The 21888-nt window shown below is 39.0% G+C and overlaps 1 protein-coding gene across 1 annotated transcript in view; it reads left to right on the forward strand.

Annotated features, from left to right (window-relative positions):
* The window catches only part of ITIH5 (inter-alpha-trypsin inhibitor heavy chain 5), a 95582-nt gene extending 78719 nt beyond the window's left edge, over positions 1 to 16863 (forward strand). The window contains exons 11-14 of the mRNA XM_044679060.1: positions 2909 to 2962; positions 7808 to 7924; positions 13598 to 13975; positions 16565 to 16863. Of these exons, the coding sequence (XP_044534995.1) occupies positions 2909 to 2962; positions 7808 to 7924; positions 13598 to 13975; positions 16565 to 16863 (848 nt within the window). The remainder of the gene's footprint in view (positions 1 to 2908; positions 2963 to 7807; positions 7925 to 13597; positions 13976 to 16564) is intronic.
* The last annotated feature ends 5025 nt before the right edge of the window (positions 16864 to 21888 follow it).

Here is a 21888-nt window from a genome sequence, read left to right on the forward strand (position 1 = left end):
CTCTCTCTCTCTCTCTCTCTCTCTCTCTCTCTCTCTCTCTCTCTCTCTCTCTCTCTCTCTCTCTCTCTCTCTCTCCCATCTTTTTCTTTCTCCCTCAATTTCTCTCTCTGGTTAGTGCCAATGGATGGCAAAGTCCATTGTGGGGAGTAAGGTATAAGAAGACTGAGAAGGCAGGGAAGGGGGATAAGCTATGAAGGTTTTGAATGCCAAATAGAGAATGTCAGATTTGATCCTAAAAGAGATTAGGAGCCATTAAACTTTACTGAGATTTGGCTCTAAGGATTTCTGCCTCAGAAGGTACACACCAAGGCTTGAAATGTAGAGGCTTAATTTTTATTATAAGGTTATTCTATACAGCGATTGTTATTTCTTATTTATGTGTGTGTGTGGGGGGGGTAGTGGTAAGGGGGAAATGAAAAATTTATAACTGTATTTATGGAAAAACCACTTTGCCAAGAACTTGAAGAAGGCTTAGGACAGAGTGTGTGTGCGGGGAAACAAAAGTTTCCATCACTGATATTGTTATTTTTTGCGGTTTGTAAAATCAGAGAGGAAAGAGATAACAGATATTTTTGAACTCTTTATATTAGATAATCAACAAGAGTATATTAGGGCTAACTAGGTAGCTTAGTGGATTGAAAGCCAGGCCTAGAGATGGGAGGTTCTGAGTTTAGATCTGGGGAGACACTTCCTACCTGTGTGAACCTCGGGAAGCCACTTAATGCCCATTGTCTAGCCCTTACTGCTCCTCTGTCTTAGAACCAATATGCAATATTAATTCCAAGGCAGAAGGTAAGAGTTTATTTTTAAAAAAAGAGTATATAAAGTGTCTTCTTTTTGCCAGATGCTGTTAATACAAAGACAAGAGTATAACAATCTTTGCCCTCCAGGATCTGGATCATTGTATTAGGGCAGAAATTCTATTTAAAATAATGTGTCATTTAGACCTTTTTTAGTTTTCTCTGACTTTTCATGACCATGTTTGGGTTCTTCTTGGTAAAGATCTTGGAATGGTTTACCATTTCTTTCTTCAATTAATTTTACAGATGAGGAAACTAAGACAAAGAAGGTTAAGTGTCTTGCCCTGGGTCACACAGTTAGTTAAATATCTGAGGCCAGATTTGAACTCAGGAAGATAAATCTTCTTTATTTCAGCCCTGGCATTCTAGCCACTTTGCCACTTAGCTACCCCACATAAAAAAATACAGTAGGGTCCTATATCTATGGGGAATACATTCCAAGACCTACCACAGATGGCTGAAACCATGGATATAAGCAAATAACTCTCTCTCTATGTGCTCCTTCTCCTTGATCCTGCCCCTCAGCCTAGCATCAGCTCCCCAAACCCCCCAAAAAGTGAAAATGGAATTGGAGAGACCTCCCTGGGGGCAGAATTAGGCTTCTGGTGGACTTCTGAAGCTCCAGGGGCTTCCTATGCTCTCTGGGATAATTGAAACCTCAGAAATTGAAACTGCAGATAAAGAAGCCCTGCTGTATACAGCTAAGGTCAGAGATGACCAAAACTTGAGCCAAATCAGAGAGCCAACCAAGTGTTATGTGCTTATGTGTCTGGGTCTTTCCCTCTAACCCTACAAAGATTTATCATCTTGATGAGTTGAACAATACAGACTCTTGAAGCTAGATGAAAGAGGACGACAACAAGATGCCACTTTAGCAAAGCATGGAAGTCCCTTATGTGAGTTTGTACCAACAAAAGTCACATAATTTTAAGAAGATTTAAACCAAGTTGTATAAAGAACATTATTTCATGCCATTGAGGCCATGTGACAGATCCAGAGAAAATTACTTTTGTGAATGACATTTTTATTATTGCCCCATGACAGGGACCTGGATCTCAGTAGTTTTAAGAAAGATAAAGCTTAGATGCTATGATGTCCAGAGAGCCAGACGGAAATGAGAAAATAAGCCAATTGATTTCTCTAAGGAATGTTTTTGAAATAATGTGGTGTCAATTGGTGCTTAAGATAATCTTCATTTCCTTAAAGCCATGATGATTTTGTTGAGTTTCTTTAGGAAATACAACTTGCCTGAGCTTGTGAATCATCAGAGCATTCACCACCATTGGATAATCCTTTTTTTTTATAGTCAGTTTTCGTTCAACCCAGGATTGTGTAGAAAGAAGTCCAAGAGAAGGAGATGGGGAAAAATACTGCTTGTTAAGGGGATGCTTTGAGAAGGGAAAAGTTTGGATAACATGTTCAAAGTTTTTCATCTTTTACTTCTGAAAACGAATAAATTAATACATCTGTATGAGGCGAGATACAACCAAAATACAGTGGTAAATTTTTATTAATCCAGTGAAAATGGAAATAAAATATTCATGAATAAGCTATTCTTTAAGTTAAACTGTTCTTTAGTATGTGACTATCACTTTTTTTTTGCTTTTACCTTCTGTTTTAGTCTCAGTTCTAAAACAGAAGAGCTTTAAGGGCTAGGCAGTTGGGTTTAAGGGACTTGCTCAGAATCACCAAGCTAGGAAGTTCTGAGATCAGATTTGAACTCAGATCCTCACAACTCCAGGCCTAGTGCTTTATCCACTGTGCTACCTAGCTGCCCTTATGACTACCACTTTTGCCATACTCTTCGTGAATACACTCTTGTGTGTATACTTAATGGATTATTACTAGATCCTCCATATGTGGCAGAATGTTTTCCTAACATATATAATTCACAAAAAATAAGAAATAACATGCACAGTATCGAATAACCCAATAATAAAAATTAAATCTCTGCATTCCAAGCCTTGGCATGTACCTTCTGAGGCAGAATTCCTTTGGTAATTTTTCAGACTTTCATTGCTTCATAGTTTCCACATTTTACTTTTCTTCCTTCTGTTCTATTTTATATATTTTTAATAGTGGCTGCTCCATTTTTTTCTCATTTCTAGGACCTGATTTCAAGAAACAGTACAGCCCAAGAATTAAAATCTCCAGAACATCAGGTACAGAAAAAATAATACAAGTATGGATGGATTAATTGAGATAAATGACTTTTTCCCCTTTGGCTGGGTTTCTCTAACTGGAGGTGAGTGAGCAGTCACGTAAAGCCCATTGAAATATTCCCCTGTCGTGCAGGATAGCAGAGATCTCATTCATCCGGCCAAGGCCAACAGCTGTGAAGCAAATGCCAAAGAACCCAGGCCATCATTATGTCATTGCACTGAAGCTTGGGAGATAACCCAGTAATGAAGAAGACCTGACCTAAGAACAGCTTGATAACAGGGGTGCATTTCAGTAATTGTGCTGCCTTTAAAAGCTAAATTGTTTTAGGCTCTTCAGCTAGGCACGATTCCAGCCTCCGGTTGGAAAGATAACTTTGAAATGAGCTTTGCATATCTTTCTCCTCAGAGGGGAAGCCTATCCCAAAATGTCAAAAAGCTCCCTTTTGCCAGCTTCCTGAGCTTACGAAAAAAGACCAGATAGAAAGACAACTGAGAGGTTTTTTGTTTTCTTTTTCTCAAGAAGTTAAATTTCTTCACCTCTAAATCTCTGTCATTGCTTTCTTGATTATGTTATCCACCGATGAAGTTCTTTAAGTGAGCCGGGAATGGAGTAAGGCAGATCCTACCTAACTTCCAGCTGACATAGTCTAATTCCTTTGAGTATTTACATGCCTTAGTAAGTGCTTGCACATCTTTTGGGGATAGTTCGTGAACTTAATGATCTGCAGATTTCTTCATCCGAAATAAAGAGCTTCATTTCCTGTAAAGTATTTAGGGGAACTTGGGTGGAAAGAGTGTTTTATAAATAAATAGAAAACCACTAGCTATATGGCTTAGATATTATGTTACCCTAACCAAGAAAAGCAAAAACACAAGTGAGAACTTTCTCACCTTTAAGGTTTTAGTTTCACCATATATAAAAGACTATATAAAATTCTGTGTGTGTGTGTGTGTGTGTGTGTGTGTGTGTGTGTGTGTGTGTGTGTGTGTAAGACACACTAGGAAACCCAGAGAGAAACACAGTATATTTTGCCAGATTCTCCCTGTGTACTTTTCAGTAATATCGGTGAGATTCTAGGGTTTGGGGAATGGAAATCAATCAGTCAATAAGCATTTATTGTTGTGCCAACAAGAACTATGCTAAGGGCTTGGCATATTGGAAGGTAAAAATTGGCAGAGCTCAAGTTGACATTCTAACCAGGCAGACAACACAATATAAAAATTAATACAGAAAAGACAGACAGAGTAGAGAGAAGATACCCTTATGGGGAAGTCACTAGCAGCTGGAAGTGGGTAGAAGTAGTGGAGTGGGTAGAGGAGGTGCCATTAAAGGTTCCTAGAGGAGGTGGCATTTGAACTGAGTCTTGAAGGGATTCTAAAAGGGGAAAATGAAAAGGGAGAACATTCTAGACATGGGAGGACAACCGGTGCAAAGGCACAGAGATAGATGTATCTGAGGGTGGATGGGAGGGAGGTGGACTTGACTTACCTACAGGAAAATCACTGGCACCTGTGTGAAAGATAGATTGGAATGAGGGAGACACTTGAGGCCGGGAGATCAACCAGCAGGTTATCATAATAGTTCAGCTGAGAGGTGAATAGGGGTGTGTGTGTGAATAGATAGAAGAGAATGTATATAAGAGATGTTTCAAAGGTAGAAATGACAAGATTTGGCAACTAAACAAGGTGAGGGATAATAAAGAGTGGTTGTGATCCTAGGAGACTGGGAGGATGATTGTGACCTTAACAGTAACAGGAAGTTCAGAAGAGGGTTAGCTTTGGGGGAAAGATCATGTTTTGAACATAGTAAGTCTGAGATGCCTGTGGGATATCGAATTCAACAAGTCAATAGGCAATTGGTATTGTGGGACTGAAGCCAGGAAGGAGATCAGAGCTTGATATGTAGATCTGGGAATTGTTTGCATAGAGATAAAACCCTTGGGTGTTGATGAGATTATTAATTGGGAAAGTAGAGAGAGGAAAGAGAAGAGGAAACAAGGCTGAACCCTAAGGACCCTCATACTTCCTAGGAAGAACATGAGCTAGGAGAAATAAAAGGAGGAATCAGAAAGGAAGAGAGATAGTGTTAAGAAGACCCAGAGAGGAGAGAGCATCCTGTAGGAGAAGGCGATCACAATCCTAGTGGTAGCAGAGAAGTAAAGAAAGGTGATGTGTGAGGGAAAAGATCATTAGTTTTGGCAATTAAGAAATCACTGGCAATTTTGGAGAGGGAAATTCAGTTGAATGATGACGTTTGAAATCAATTTTCAAAAGTTTAGAGGAGAGGAAGTAGGTTAAACTCTAATTGATTTTTAAAATTTAGCTGAGGAGAGGTGAGAAATATAGGATGACAGCTAGCATAGAGAGTAGGATCAAGTGATGGTTTTATTTTAAAGAATGGAGAAGACAAAAACTTGCTTATAGGAAGCAGAGGAGTCAAGAGGTAGGTAGAGATTGAAAATTAGGAAGAGGAGAGAAGATAGTGGGGGCAATCTGCTAGAGATGATGGAATAAGATTAAGAGAATAAGTAGAGGGCTTGGTTTTGGTAAAAAGAAGTATCACCACTTCATCAAAGTTTATACTAAAGGACATAGTTGGGGATGATGTATGGGGAATATGGAATGAGAAAGGGACAAGAGGTAGCTTGTGGGGTATGGTCTCAGGTTTTTGGATTTATTTATTTATTTATTTGGCAAATTATGAGATGTAGCCCTCTGCTACAAGGGTGAGGGAAGAGAAGGTTATGGCAGGTTTGAGGAGAGAAGAATAGGCTTGGAATAGCTGCTATGGTGAGTGGACAGAAAATTGATTAGGAAGGAGTAGAGGGATTGCTTTGCTGCTATGAGGGTCCAGTAAAGATTATATAATATAAATTTGTAATGAATCCCATGAACACGGTTTTGAGAATTCCTTCAGCTCTCTTCAAGAGCTTATATATAGGAGTGATGGAGATAGATGCTGGATATTATATCCAGTGCTGTTATTTAACAAGACATAAATGCTGAAGAGACGAGGCAAGGGCTTTGAGAACAGATGATAATGTAGAGTTGAATTAGGTTACTAAGGAAGGAGTACTGACTAGTCTCACAGTCAGGATCCCTGATCCTCATTGATTAATGTGACTGTTGGCAAGTCACTTATCTGTCTCCTAATCTGTAAAATAATGGGATTGGATAAAATGAGCTCTAAGATTTCTTCTAGAACTAACATTCCATGTCTTTCTGAGTTACTGCAACTTATACACAGGTCCTCTGAGACACTGATAAACTTAAAAGTTAGGAAGACAGATTCTCACAATCCCCAAAGGGGAAGATGTTCAGGCTCACATGACTCAGTTAATAAATAACTAATTAGGGAGAACTAAGTAAATATTGGTATTTGGTATAGGTCTCAGGAAAAAAAAATTGACTATAAGACAAGAAAGAGACTTAGCATAGGATGAGTAAGAAATCAGTACTAGAAGGACTTACTTGATAAGTGGGACATAGTGAATGGTTGGCCTTGGGAGTCAAGAAGTCCTAAATTCAAGTTGTGCCTTTGATATATATATTGGCTGTGTGACTCTTGGCAAGTCACTTAACCTCACAGTGACAACTGGAATATTCCTTCAATTGTAGAGCAGGTATTGGTAGGTGTTAGTAAAGGGAGTTTTCCCATGGGAAGTTTCCTCTGCCAATGAAATTACAGATCTGGTTCTGAACAAAATAACTGGCTTTGGCATTTACAAAGACATTTACGTATATTATCTCACAACAACCCTGGGAGTTAAGGTGCTAGGAAGATCTTCATTTTGTAGATGAGGAAACTGAGGTAGACAGAGTTTAAGTGTCTTGCCTTTGGTCACACTGCTAGCAAATATCTAAAAGGAGACCACAGAGTTTAAGCCACTTATCCAAAGTTAGACAGTTGGTTCTCAGAGCTGGGATTCAAACCCACTTGTCCTAATTCCAAGTCCACTATCCATCATACTGCATGTTGCTTCTTGAATAGAAGGAGCACATATTTAGAGCTGGAAGGGAGCTCAGAGGCCACTTAGTCACTTTATAGATGAAGAAATTGGGGTTCAGGAAGATTGAGTGATTTTCCTGAAGTTACACAGGGGATAAGTGACAAGGATAGGATTTGAACTTAGGTCCTCTATTCAAAAATAAGGGGGTGGGGTGAGGGGTGGCAGGTATTATGTAGCACTTTTTGAAAAATAAAAAGTGTATGGGGCAGCTAGTTGGCTTGGTGGATAGAAAGCGTCAAGTCTTGAGGCAAGAGTTCAAAACTAGCCTCGGACATTTCCTAGCTGTGTGTTCCTGGGCATGTCACTTAACCCCAGTTGTCTAGGCTATATTGTTCTTCTGCCTTGGAACTGATACTTAGTGCCCATTTGAAGACAGAAGATATGGTTTAAAAAAATAAAAAGGATAAAAAATTTTAAAAAGAAATGTATGTTAATGCCAGTTTTAACTACATTGTCTCTCCTCCCCATCCCCTGTGACCATTTGGGAAATGAAATCAGAAAGAAAATTCAAAAAACTTCTGAAAAAGAAGACATAATTAGATCACTCAGAGGTAGAGTACTGGTTCTGAAGTCAAGAAGAGACCTATTAACTGTGTGATTCTGGGCAAGTCATTTAACTTCTGTTTGCCTTAATCCATTAGAGAAGGAAATGGCAAACCACTCCAGTATACATATTAGATGGTATGGTCCACAATGTTACGAAGAGTCAGACATGAGTGAATAACTGAAAAAAAGGCAATATATATAGACCTTCCTCTTTCCATCCACAGCCTCCTCCTATACAGTTAAATTCAATGTTGGGTTTAAGTTTCTTTCTCTTTTCTTACTCTATTAGCTGATGGAGATCCTCATTTTGTTGTGGACTTCCCCTTGAGCAAGCTCACTGTCTGTTTTAACATCGATGGGAACCCTGGGGACATCCTCAGGCTCGTCTCTGATCACATGGACTCTGGTAAGCTCCATCCTGGGATTTGGAATTAAATGAAAGGGAGAAGTGATGGGACTTACGTATTCCCCCATCACTGAGAGGATCTGGGTATCTACACCCTACTGTTTTCAGAGGGCAAAAAATCAAAGTCCCCATAGTTCTTTGAATGAATTCAACTTTCTAATGCTAGGTATATAATTTCACTGCTTAATGCCTCATTTAAAAAATCATTTTTATTGTAAATATAACAATTATCAGCAAACACAAACACTGAAACCTTAAAAAAAGAACAAGAAAGTGGATTGTGTAGGAAATTGAGAACTTCTACAGGTTATATCTATATCTTTTTGTAATGTGTGTATTAAAGGAGAGCAGAAGCAGCATAGTGTAATGGATAGAGAGTTGACCTCAAAACCAAGCAGACCTGGATTCAGATCTTGCATTTGATCCAGAGTGGCAATGTGACCCTGGACTAGTCATTCATCACTGTTGTTGGCTAATAGTGTCAAACTCAAATGTAAATGGGGGCTCCTAAAAACCAAACATAATGACTTCTTTGGGTGTATGTTGACTTAAAAAACCACATATTTACATTATCTGTGTTTTATTGTGTTTATTTTTTGGTCAAATATTTCCTAATTAGTCACTTTTCAATTGTGTCTGGCTCTTAGTGCCCCTTTTTGGGGGATTTTTTTCATTCAAAGGCATTTTATTTTCACAGTTACATATGATAACTTTCAATATACGTTTTCCAAAGATATTTTATTTTCTACAAATTAAAACAACTCTGAGGTACCATCTCACACCTAGCAGATTGGCCAATATGACAGCAAAGGAAAGTGATAAATGTTGGAGGGGATGTGGCAAAATTGGGACACTAATACACTGCTGGTGGAGCTGTGAATTGGTCCAACTATTCTGGAGGGCAATTTGGAACTATCCCCAAAAGGCTTTAAAAGACTGCCTGCCCTTTGATCCAGCCATAGCACTACTAGGTTTGTGCCCCAAAGAGATAATAAGGAAAAAGACTTGTACAAAAATATTTATAGCCACACTCTTTGTGGTGGCAAAAAATTGGAAAATGAGGGGGTGTCCATCGATTGGGGAATGGCTAAATAAATTGTGGTATATGTTGGTGATGGAATATTATTGTGCTGAAAGGAATGATGAACTGGAGGAATTCCATGTGAACTGGAACATCCTCCAGGAATTGATGCAGAGCAAAAGGAGCAAAACCAGGAGAACATTGTACAGAGACTAATACATTATGGCAAAATCTAATGTAACAGACTTTTCTACTAGTAGCAATGCAATGACCCAGGACAATCCAGTGGGACTTATGAGAAAGAACACTATCCACATCCAGAGAAAGTACTGTGGGAGCAGAAATGCATTAGAAAAATATATGCTCTATCACGTAGTGCGATAGGGATATGATTAGGGTTTTGAGGTTAAAAGATCACTCTACTACAAATATTAATAACATGGAAATAGGGTTTGAGCAATGATATACACATATAAGCCAGAGGAACTGCTTGTTGGCTTTGAGAGTGGAGAGGAGGGAGTGTGTGTGTGTGTGTGTGTGTGTGTGTGTGTGTGTGTGTGTGATCATTAATTGTGTAACCATGGAAAATATCCTAAATAAAAATAAAAAAAGGTATTTTCTTTTCCCAATTACATGTGATAACAAATTTCAACATGTTTTCCAAAATTATATAATCTAAATTGTCTCCTTCCTTCCCTTTCCTCTCCCCCCCAGAGATGGTAAGCAGTTTGATTTGGGTTATACATGTATTATCATGCAAAACATACTTCCATATTGATCCTTTTTGTAAGAGAATACTTATGTAAAACCAAAACCCCCAAATAAAACCATAAGCAAACTAATTTGGAAGTCAGTATGCTTTGATTTGCATCCAACTCCAACATTTTTTTCTGGAGGTGGATAGCATTCTTTGTCATTAAGTTCTTCAGAACTATCTCAGGTCATTAAATTATTGAGAGTAGTTAAATCTTTCACAGTTGATTACTGTATTGTTACTCTGTACAATGTTCTCCTGGTTCTGCTTATTTTGCTTTGCATCTGTTCATGTAGATCTTTCCATTTTTTAAAAAAATCATCCCGTTCATATTTTTTTTACAGTACAAAAGTAATCCATCACCAATATACACTACAATTTGCTCAGTCCTTCCCTAGTTGATGGGCATCCCCTCAATTGCCACCACAAAAAGAAGGGGTATAAATATTTTTTGTGCAAATAGATCTTTTCTTCTTTTTTTTTATGATCTCTTTGGTAAACAGATCAAGTAGTGGTATTATAAGATCAAAGGATATGTACCATTTTATAGCCCTTTAGGCATAGTTCAAAATTGCTCTCCAGAATGGACCAATTCACAACTCTACCAGCAATGCATTAGTATCCCAATTTTACCACATCCCTCAAACATTTATCACTTCCCTTTACTATCATATTGGCCAATCTGATAGGTGTGAGGTGGTACCTCAGAGCTGTTTGAATTTGCATTTCTCTGAACAAGAGTGATTTAGGACATTTTTTAATATGATTATTGATAGTTCTGATTTCTTCATTTAAAAATTGCTTGTTCATATCCTTTTAACATTTGTCAATTGAGAAATGACTTTTATTCTTATAAATTTGATCTAGTTCTCTATAAATTTGAGAAATGAGACCTTTATCAGAGAAATTTGTTATAACCCTCCACCCCTACTTTATTGTTTCCCTTCTAATTTTGGCTACATTGATTTTATTTGTACAAAACCTTTTTTAATTTAACATAACCAAAATCGCCCATTTTATGTTTTATAATGGTCTCTATCTCTTGTTTGGCCATAAATTCCTCCCTTCTCCATAGATCTGCCAGTCCCATGTTCCCCTAATTTACTTATGGCATTACTCTTTATATCTAAATCATATGCCAATCTTAACCTTATCTTATAGGATGTAAGATATTAGTCTATATCTAATTTCTGCCATAGTGTTTTCTGGTTTTCACATCAGTTTAAAAAAATTTTTTTTTATTAAATAATGAGCTGGAGTCTTTGGGTTTATCAAACATTAGGTTGCTAAGATCATTTACTCCTGTTTATTGTGTATCTAATCTATTCTACTGAGTCACCATTTTATTTCTTAGCCAGTTCCAGATTGTTTTTGATGATTATTACTTTATAATACAATTTGTGATGTGGTACTACTATTTTTGGAGGAATTCTTTTATTTACTTATTTATTATTTTTTATTTTTGGGAGAGAGTTTTTAAAAAAAATTATGTATCTAATTAAATAATTTAGAATATTTTCCCATGGTTACATGATTCATATTCTTTCCCTCCCTTCCTCCCTCCTCCCTCCCATAGCCAACGAGCAATTCAATTGGGTTTTAGATGTATCATTGATTAAGACCTATCTCCACATTATTAATATTTGCAATAGAGTGATCATTTGAGTCTACATTCTTAATCATATCCCCATTGAACCATGTGATCAAGGAAATGTTTTTCTTCTGTGTTTCTACTGGGAGAGATTCTTGACAAAGATACTGGAGCAGTTTGCCATTTCCTTTTCTAGCTTGTTTGACAGATAAGGAAACTGAGGCACAGCTAGTATGTGTCTGAGGCCAGTTTTGAATTTGGATCATTCTGATTCTAGGCCTGATCTTCTATCCATGGTGCCACTTAGTTATCTTATTTCCAAATTATATATATTTTAATCTAGTTTGAGCTCACTCCTCTGCTCTACTTTGCAGAGAAAGTACAGAGCCACATTGAGAGAGACAGTGTGATACAAAGGATCTATTCCTGACTCTTCAGGCAAAGGACCTGGGTTCAAATCACCTCTCATGTTTATTATTACTGTGTCCTTAGGGCAAGTGTCCTGACCTCCCTGGGCCTTAGTTTCCTCTTGTAAAGTGAGGAGACTGGACCAGATGGCCTTCTAGCTCTCAATATAAGTATTGAGATTCCCCCCCCCCCCTCATATTGTTCCCTAATGGTCCTTATTATCCTAAAGACCAAATCCTGCCTGGATCCCAAGATCAAAGGACTCAGCAGAGACCTTCAAAGCCAGGTTAGGCCCTTCCTTATAAAGCCTCAGGGTAATTGGTAGTATTCATATGGTTTTTAAAAAATCATCAGGTCTGCTTGCTACATATGGAATGATAATGCTTTCCTGACTGAAAACTTACAGAGAGAAATCTCAGGACATGATTGACGAAATGCTTAGGTTGGTTCAGCAGAGCCTGGCATCTCTTTTCCTTCTGCCTTTGTTTTCCTGACCATGGAAAGTGAAACCACGAGAGTTTTCATTTAAGTTAAAAAAACACGACTTTTCTTAATGCCTATTAGATGCAAGGTACTTAGGTGCTTATAATAGAAAGGAAGAAAAATGTACTGGTTTAAGCCATCAAGGACCTTACTTTCAGTGATGTGAATAAAATATTAATACAGATAAATAAAAACTGGCAATTTGAGAGGGAGAGAACACCTAAAAACTAGGGGGTGCCAGGAAAGGCTTCATGGAGAAGGTGGCACCTGAAATGACACCTGAGTTGTCATTCCCTGGAATGGCTAAGAAGATGCTCTGGAACAGGAAGATTCATCAGGGAGAATGAAGCTCTATTACTTGATAGTCACCTCTATTGACATATTGTCTTTCTTTAACCAGAAAGAACAATCTATTTCAGTACATGTTATTTCACTAGATATGAAGATATCTTGTAGGAGACTTCCATATGTATGAAAAAGAACCGGGCAGTATGAAAATCTGTATCTTTGTTGGAGAGAACTTTCTTAAGTCATAGGATACAGCATTGGAAGGGGACCTCAGAGGTTATTTGGCCAACTTCCTAATTTAGCGATTGAGGAAAGTGAGGCTTAAGTGATTTGTCTGCAGTCTTACAAGCAGTAGAGACAAGATTCAAACGCAGGTTCTCTAGTTCCAAATGCAGGGCTTATCTCACTGCACAACATGCCCTCTTGAAAAATATTACTATCTTTTGTTTTTATGTCACCTTCATTTCAAAATCTATCCCTCCCTTGTTCCCCTCCACAGAAAGTTGTCCTTTGTAATGGAACAAAAGGAAAATAAAAAGAGCATTTTTGTAAAACTACCCAATGCTACAGCTCAATCCAACAGGGAATGATATGTTTCATAACCATTGTCTTCCTTCTCTCCAAAGAACTGATACCTTTTCTCCACTCTTTCCCAAGAACCAGTTTGGGTATTATGATTTTTCCCCATTCAAGTTTTGTTATTCTTTCCATTCATCTTGTAGCCATTTGTTTATTATTTTCTTGGTCCCATTGACTTTGTTTTGCATTTGTTCGTATCAGTCTTTCCATCCACGTCTCCCTAGTCTTTGAAAGTTATGATGACATCCTAAGATGTCTAGCTAGGGTTGCAGAAAGTGAAAAATCCTATTCTAGGGGCACATAGGACACACTATTGATCTTTGAATCATTGGGCAAGAGGTGGGATAAGTGTCTAAGGAGCTACCTTGTCAACTTCTAGTCACCTCCAGCTGGTCATGGTTGACCACTTGTCAGTAGAATACCAACTGTTCTGTTTATAGATAAAGGGATCTAGATTGGTGTCATTATGGTAGTGGTTGTAGCTTCTTTATTTTGACAGTGAAATAGTTTATCTAATCCCTGCTCTATTTTTCCTTCCCCCTTCATAAGGTGTCACTGTGAATGGAGAACTGATAGGGGCTCCAGCTCCTCCAAATGGCCACAAGAAGTATCGGACTTACTTCCGAACCATCACTATTCTCATCAATAAGCCAGAGAGATCTTACTTGGAAATCACACCAAACAGGATTGTCTTGGATGGTGGGGACAGGTTGGTCCTTCCTTGCAACCAGAGTGTAGTCGTGGGGAGCCGGGGGCTGGAGTTGTCTGTTTCTGCCAATGCTAATATCACAGTGACCATCCAGGGCACAATTACTTTTGTCATCCTTATTCATCTCTACAAAAATCCAGCTCCTTACCAGCGAAATCATCTTGGCTTCTACATCTCCAATAGCAAAGGACTCTCAGCCAACTGTCATGGACTTTTAGGTAAGGGGTGTTTGTGTGTGTGTGGGGGTGAGGGGCTGAGAGGTGGGGGGTGCCTTCATATGGATACTGTGTTTCTGGAATCAAACAATTAAATTCTTTAAGTTAAGGTCGATGCTGTTAATATCTCTTTCTCTTCTCCCATCATTTCTCCCCTCTTCCTCTAGTCCCTTTTTTCCCCCTCTCCCTCCTCCTTATTTCTTCCCTTTCCACCTTCCTCCTTTCCTCTCTTCCTTCATCTTCCTCCATTCTCCTCCCTCTCCCTTCCTTCCATTTCATTGGTAGAGGGAACTCAGGTGAGGAAAATTCTCAACTAAGGCAGACTGACAACTGTTCTGCAATTCATAGACTTAGAAGAGTTGACTTGCCCATGATCACACAGTCAGAGTGTCAGAGGCCAGAGGTTTTCCTGTCTATAACACCATCTCTCTCTTTCCTTGGAATTGTGTTATTGGAAATTTTGAGGTCTTTGAACTACATTTCCCATGAACCCACTGGCTTCCTGTTGTTACGAGATAATGTAGACAGGAGAATAAAATTGAGGGGCTGGTGTTCGTCTTCGTCTTTGCTTCCTGTCATTGCATCCTGGAGTTGGGAATGGTAGGCTGCTTAAAATAAATAATTTTTTATTTTTCAAAAAAATTTCCCTGGTTACATAAGTCATGTTTTTACTTTACCCTTCACCCCCTTCACCCCCCTTTTTCCCCCCAACTCACCCCCTTTCCCCCCCCATAGCTAATTTGCATTTCCACTGGTGTGGTCAGTCAAGACTTATTTACACATTATTGATAGTTACATGGGTGTGGTCTTTTCAGGTCTACATCCCTAATCATGTCCTCATCAACTCAAGTGTCCAAGCAGTTGTTTTTCTTCTGTGTTTCTACTCCTGTAGTTCTTCCTATGAATGTGGGTAGTGTTCCTTTCCATAAATCCCTCAGAATTGTCTTGGGTCATTGCATTGCTGCTAGTACAGAAGTCCATTACATTTGATTTTACCATAATATATCAGTCTCTGTGTACAATGTTCTTCTGGCTCTGCTCCTTTCACTCTGCATCAGTTCCTGGAGGTCTTTCCAGTTCACATGGAATTCCTCCAGTTTATTATTCCTTTGAGCACAATAGTATTCCATCACCAACATATACCACGATTTGTTGGTAGGCTGCTTAAACAACCTGTGGTTTTATTTTCTAGAGACTACTAATAAACCTTATAAAAACCAAAATATTTTAAAGTTATCTTTATATATTAACTTTAATTTTTACAGAATGGTGTCTGGAGTCAGGAAAACCTGAGTTCAAATCCAGCCTCAGACACTTACTAGATGTGTGACTGTGGGGAAATAGTTTTACTTGTCTGTCTGCCTTAGTTTCCTTGACTGTAAAATGGGGATAATAATAGCACTTACCTCCCAAGGCTGAGGGAGGTAAAGTATTTAGCACAGTGCCTGGCATATAATAAGAATTTAATAAATGATTGTTCCTACCTTTCACTCGCCCTTCCCCCTCACCAGGCTGCCTTGCATTTTTTCAATCATTTAATACAAATATTTTCAAATAATGTAATATATGTAAGCACGGATCCCTATTTAGACATTCATAAAGACTTTCTGGGAATGGGAGTAGAAGTCAATACATCCTGGGAACTAAAAAAAGGGAAAGATTCTCTTTTCTTTTCCCCTCTCAGTAGAGTGGTGAGCCTTTATACATTCCTCTGATGAAAATCACCTGCGTTCTTAGGCGCAGCACTAGCGCTATTCCTCTTGCTTTATTACTGAGCATGCAAATTCCCATAGCTCTCTTGCCCTGAAATTAATAGCAAGACATTGTGCCTGAGCTAGGTTTAGAAGGCAGGGCTTCCTTGTATTTCAACCTGAGCCTTTCAGCAAGGTCTCATCTATTAAGGGTGAGTTCTGTTGTAGATTGGGGACTAGTACCCCACTCGACTAGAGGAATTCTGATGAAGACTATCAAAGGGAATCGATTGCCTTCCATATTTCTCACCTTGCCATCCTCTGCACCACATTCAGTGCTTCTGCATAGCAAAGGGACCTTGGGACCTGGTTACCAAGAAGATCTAATCTGACTGGCGTTGCTGCTTCATCCTCACCCTGCTTAGGGGACAGTGGCAGGATTGGTGGACCTCCACAGAGCAGTTTGGAAAATCCCTGATGTTAAGGTGATAGGCCATTTGGAAGGAAAAGGAAATTTTCTTCAGGGATGAGTCAAAGAAAAGGCCATAGATTTGGATCTAGAAAGGGTCTTAGAAGACATGAGTCACACCTCTTCATTTAATAGATGAGAAAAATTGAGGTATAGATATTTTAAATGATCTTCTAAGGATCACATATTTAGTAAGGATTTGAACCCTAGTTTCCTTAATCCAGGTCTAAAAACCCATTTCCTATCCCATATTGACCACCCAAATCTTGGACAGTGGCCATCTTAAAGTTTCCCACTGATTTTGTAGCATTCTTCTTTACTAATTGTAATGGATGTCCATTTAACTCAACTGGAACCAAATATGATCACATCTGTGTTAACTGGATTTGATCCACATTTGGTTCTTTTTTTTTTTTCTCTCTCTCTCTGTAGGTCAGTTCCTGAACCAGGACCCTAAACTAACGAAAGAGCCAGTTGGCTTGGGCTCCAACAGGAACCACACTGAACCTTCAGTCTCCCAGGCAGACTTAAGCTCTGAGACCATCCTAAAAGTAAAAGGGCACCGGGTTCCAGTGGTCTGGAAACAGAGGAAGATCTACAATGGACAAGAACAGATAGATTGCTGGTTTGCCAGAAACTCAGCCAAGCTCATTGATGGAGTATACAAGAATTACTTAGCCTCCCATCCTTTTGACACAGAGACCACTTTTGGGGTAGGAGCATCCCAGTGACTGTAGGACATGACAGTCCCGGATTTAAGAAGAAATGATAGGGAAGTGACCTTCGAAGGTCCTAATGTATGCAACTCTATATGCCACATCCCTGAGCAACTCGGCTATCCTCTACAAATGTCAAGCTGGCTAAAGGGTAGGGAGGGGAAGCTTGGATAAAGAAGCTATTCCCTCTCTTCTATTTCTTTTCTGTCTTTCTTTCCCTATCCACAGGGGAGAAAGAGATGATAAAACAAAATGGAAGAAAGTGAAATAATGAAAAGAAAGTGAGACCCTGACATATCTGACTTCTTCCATGAATCTCAGAACCTGCCACAAATTAACCAGCTCCTTGGTGTTGCAGGTTGGTTGACTGAAGCCTTGCCTTTGATGTGGAAATGGCCTGCCTGGGTCAGTAACTTTGCCTTTTGCCTCACTTCAAAGCTTGGCGAGCTCTCCTTTGTGAAACTTCTTAGTCCTCTGGTGCATGGCTAGCTCCTTGCATGGGGGCCATCTCTAGCCTGTCTGTAGTTATAGGTCCTAAAAATAGCATATGGGTTTGATAATGGTCAATAATTCTATTATTTCTTAGGAAAGCCAGCTCACCCTTTAAGAAAATTAGTTTAATTTTTTTGAGGGTAGGGGTTTTACAATAGGAATTGACTTGAAATCAATCCCTCTGCGCCTAAAATCTTCATAGCTGGATTTGTAAATAACTGGACTTTGTTTTCTGATATTTTCCTATTTATTTAGTTATGCTAAGTCCTTAAAGGAGGGAAAATAACAAACAGCATGTGTATTTGAACTAGCCTGCTTGGAATGATGAGAATCTTACCAGCTGTGTGTTAAGTCATTTACAAAGACCCAAGAAATTTCTAGTTTACTCTGATTCCAGATTTTGGATGATTTTTTTTTTTGCATGAAAGGTTCTTCAGGAGATGGTGAACAGAATTGTGCCAAGTAGAACTGGGGTGTGGCAGGGGAAAGGGCTGGCTTGGATTCAGAGCAGAATGATTCTAGCAGGCGAGCTAGCTAGAGGGGATTAACTTCTTGCACGTTCCCAGGAAGAGGAGAGCACACACTTACCAAACCTAAAAAAAATGATGCCAAAATCTCAGAGTTGCATAGGCCAAGGAATCAGAAATCACAATGTGAGTGAAGAAGTGGTATTTTTTTTTCAGGCCTTGGCTAAGCCTATGTCATAAATGGAAAAGGAAAGGATATAGTTGTAGAGAGTTGGAATAAAAACCCTGCCAATGTTGTCCATTTAATTTTTCAATATCCCATTTGAAGCCAAGTTACTAAAGAGGAACGAACCTCATGGCAGAAAGGAAGCTTTATCATTCATCTTTTCCAAATACATCCTCACTTTTGCTTTGCTGTTCATCATATAGTACTTTTAAGTGAAACAAGCCCTACATCATAGTGAATGAGGAAAGTTTTCAGGGAAGTACACAGATGCAGGGTGTATGGAGTCAAACAGAAGAGAGGGGCCAGAAGTTTTTAGCCAAAGAGATAATTTATTTTGATGAGGGCAGTATTAGAAGGCCAAGTGTTAACCTCAGGAGAGATTCCTTATGTTAGGATTGCTGCCAAGCTAAGCCTTGCCTGAAATGTGAAAATGGCTCTAGCATTTGGGGAGAAATCAGAATTAAGAAAATTGTTTGTCGTATTTACCTTCCCTTGGGAACCATCAGGAATAGACAAATGACGTCCACGTGTTAGAACGAGACAACTTTAGAGGAAATAGGTTAGGCCAAGCCTGATTTTACTGTCTAATTCTTCTAACTTTTCTTAAATTGTCAACCTCTGTCTTTAACAACAGTTGGCTAGGAGTTGATCTGCAGAATTGTTGCTTATAGCTCTTATCTGTTTTCCCTGTCTCTCTGGCTCTGTCTCTCTCTTTGTCTCTCCCACTGTCTCCTTCTTTCTCTTTCTGTTTCTCTTTCCCTCTCTCCTCGTCTCCCTCTTTCCTTCTTTTCCTCCTCTTTCCCTCAATCTCTTCCTCCCCTTTCCCCCTCTTCTCTCTCCCTCAGTTCTCTCTCAAAATAGCTCTGAGACAAAAGGTACAGAGACAACTAGTCTAGACTGAAAGAAGATTGTTATACATTTTGGCACTCATGGAGATAAAGAAGTAGCATGACCCAGAAGCAAGAAATAACTGGGCAGACTCTTGTAGGGTCTTTTCTCTTTTTAATGACAGTGCCCAAAATGGCAGATTGAGCTGAGTAGAACACAGCTCTTTTTAAGTATTCCACAAAATTCAGAAGGAGGAATTTAGACTAAAAGAACATTTTCCCACCTGTGAAAGTCTTTAAAGATGGAGACAAGCAATCATTTTATGGCTATTTTCCCTCAAACTGTCTTTTCATCTTTAAATTCCTTGGTTTGTGCAACAAGGCAAGGATCCAGGACAATTCCAAGGGACTCGTTACAAGAAAGGATATCCACAGCCACAGAAGGAGCAAACGGTCTGAATGCAGATTAAAACATACCATTCTTCACCTTATTTTCTTGCTAGATCTCCTAGGAGCATCAAGGACCAGTGGATAGAACTTAATTTTAAGGCAAGAAATATAAGCTCTAAAGTCCCATGTCTGGCCCGTGATGACTATGTGACGAAGTCATTTTCCCTCTCACTGCTTTAGACGGCTCTCAAAAGCTCTAAATTGCAGAAAAGGTGCTAGCCTGCCATGGTAAAGGGAATTTCCTCAACCAAGAATTGCCATGCCCCTCTGAATCACAATAATAAGTCCAGGCCTTATCTAGTCTCTAGAAGTAGAGGAGGAAATTAACTGAAGGCTTTGAGCATGGGAGTTTAGGGATCCATTGTTAGATGGAGAGCAAGAAGGAACAGCCAAAGCCTTCAGGTCCTAGTGATGCTGAAACAGAAACAATGGTAGAACTCAGCACTCCTTCCTCCTTCTTCCTCCCTTTTGTTGGGTGGTGGTGGTGTGTGTTCTTAGAAAACCACTATCCTCATTCTTTCTACCACCCATTTTACTTCATGAAATCCTTCTTCCTTGGCCCAAAATACAGACATCTACTGAGATTTTGCAATGCCTCCTTAAGATTTTTTTTTAATATTACTGCTCCCAGAGGTCCCTGATTTGCCTTCCTTATATCTTTATATCTTTAAACACCTTGACTTAAGACAGATATAGAGCTCTTTGGTGGACTTTTCCTTCTGGAGTTTGGCAATGAGTGTGATATCAATCTGATTTTGATCAGAAACACATTCTAATTTTCTAATCTTATGATCTTTTAAGTGACTTAAAAATGATATATGTACTAAAGAGTTTTCCTTGGCCCACTTGGTGAATTTAAAATCCAAATTTAGAGTTACATGACTTGAGTTGGAATTCTAAGGATGCCCCACTACTATGCGACCTTGGGCATGTACTTAACTTTCCTCAGCTTCAGTATGATTATCTGTAAAATGGGGGGGGACAGATAATTCTAAGTTCTCTTCCAGCTCTAAAGAGCTAGTGTTGACAAAGTGGTTTAGAATCTACAATAATCTTTTTGCCCTCTTATTCAACTTCTCCCAGGCACAAAGACATACCTGTGGGAAAAGCTGGCTGGAGATCTGGATGTGCTCTGTGGTTGAAAAGTTAAACTATTCAATAGGATTGGACCAATAACTTTAACCTTGCTTATATCACATTTTAACCAATTATGAGCCTTTATTAGGCAGCTATTTACTCGTAGAACACTGTGCTAGGCACTGAGGATACAAAAACCCTAATGAAATCATCCCTGCTATTAAGGAGTGACATTCTTTTAGAGGAAGACATGTGTACACAAATCAAATGAATTCATGAGATCAGATGCCTATTATCAAAAGTAAACTCATAAGAGTACCACCAGGAGGAATGTTCTGAAGTCATTCAAAATTCAGTCCTTGGTGCTTATAAGTTAGGAAGGAGTGATGGGGCTGCTGTGCCAATTCAGTCAACTGAATTCAAGACAAAACCATCTTTTAGATCTCAAAGAGACAGCTCTCTTAGGTGTCCCCGAGGCATACTCAGGAACAGTGAGGCTGGTTCCTGGCAAAGGATTTCTTTAGATTTGTGCTTCTCTTATTAGGCAGTTCTGGAGAAGGGACTTGTTCATACACCCAACATATGAAGGTATTAATGACAGAAACGTCACAATCTTTTAACATCTTACAAAGATTTTTTTCCATTGTCATCTTTTGCTTTTATGTCACTGCTTATATCTAAAAATCTATCTTTCTCCCCTCTCCAATAAGACATCCCTTATAATAAGCAAGCAAGCAAACAAACGAGTAAAAAAAGGAGAAACAGTAGTCAGTTTGGTAAAACTAACCGGTGCAACAACTGACTGTGACGGTGTTCAAAAGCCATCTGCCCCCACCTTGACAAAAAAGAGAGAAAAGAACATTATTTCATCTCTCTTTCCAGAACAATTCTGGTCATTATAGTTGCATAGAATTCACTTGCTTTTTTTGTGTGTGCATGCGTGTGTGTGTGTGTGTGTGTGTGTGTGTGTGTGTGTGTGTGTGTGTTTTAAGGGGGGGGGAAAGATTTTGGAATCTTAATGGACAAGGAAAAAGTGGTTCATGTAAAAATTGGAAATACATTGTCCCCTTCTCATTCATGGGATGAATCTTCCAAGGAGGAAAGTATGGACAGTTCAGTGAGGGTGCTGAAATACTCATCAAAAGGCAATTCCATTCCAATTGTGTGCTATCTATTTAATCTTAAAATAAACATATGTTAAATGACTTTGAGAATGCCATTTTTTCCCCTTACCACAAAAAGCTTCACTCTAATAGCTGAGGTTCAACTCCGACAACCTGTAAATGTTGACAGTGATGATAAGAGCAGCGAGTATGGTTCAAGGAAAAGTTGGGCATGGTAGAATGTCTAGATTTGAAAAGAGAAATAAAAATATATTTGGATGCCCAGAAAGACCAAGTGCCCCGAGCTCACTAGAAATGAAACTTAAACCATATCCAGCTTTGTGACCTTTCAGGGAGCTGCTGCCTGAGCTGTGGAGAGAAAGAAACTCCACATTAGC

This window comes from Gracilinanus agilis, chromosome 5 (genome assembly GCF_016433145.1).
Source record: "Gracilinanus agilis isolate LMUSP501 chromosome 5, AgileGrace, whole genome shotgun sequence".
Classification (NCBI taxonomy): domain Eukaryota; kingdom Metazoa; phylum Chordata; class Mammalia; order Didelphimorphia; family Didelphidae; genus Gracilinanus; species Gracilinanus agilis.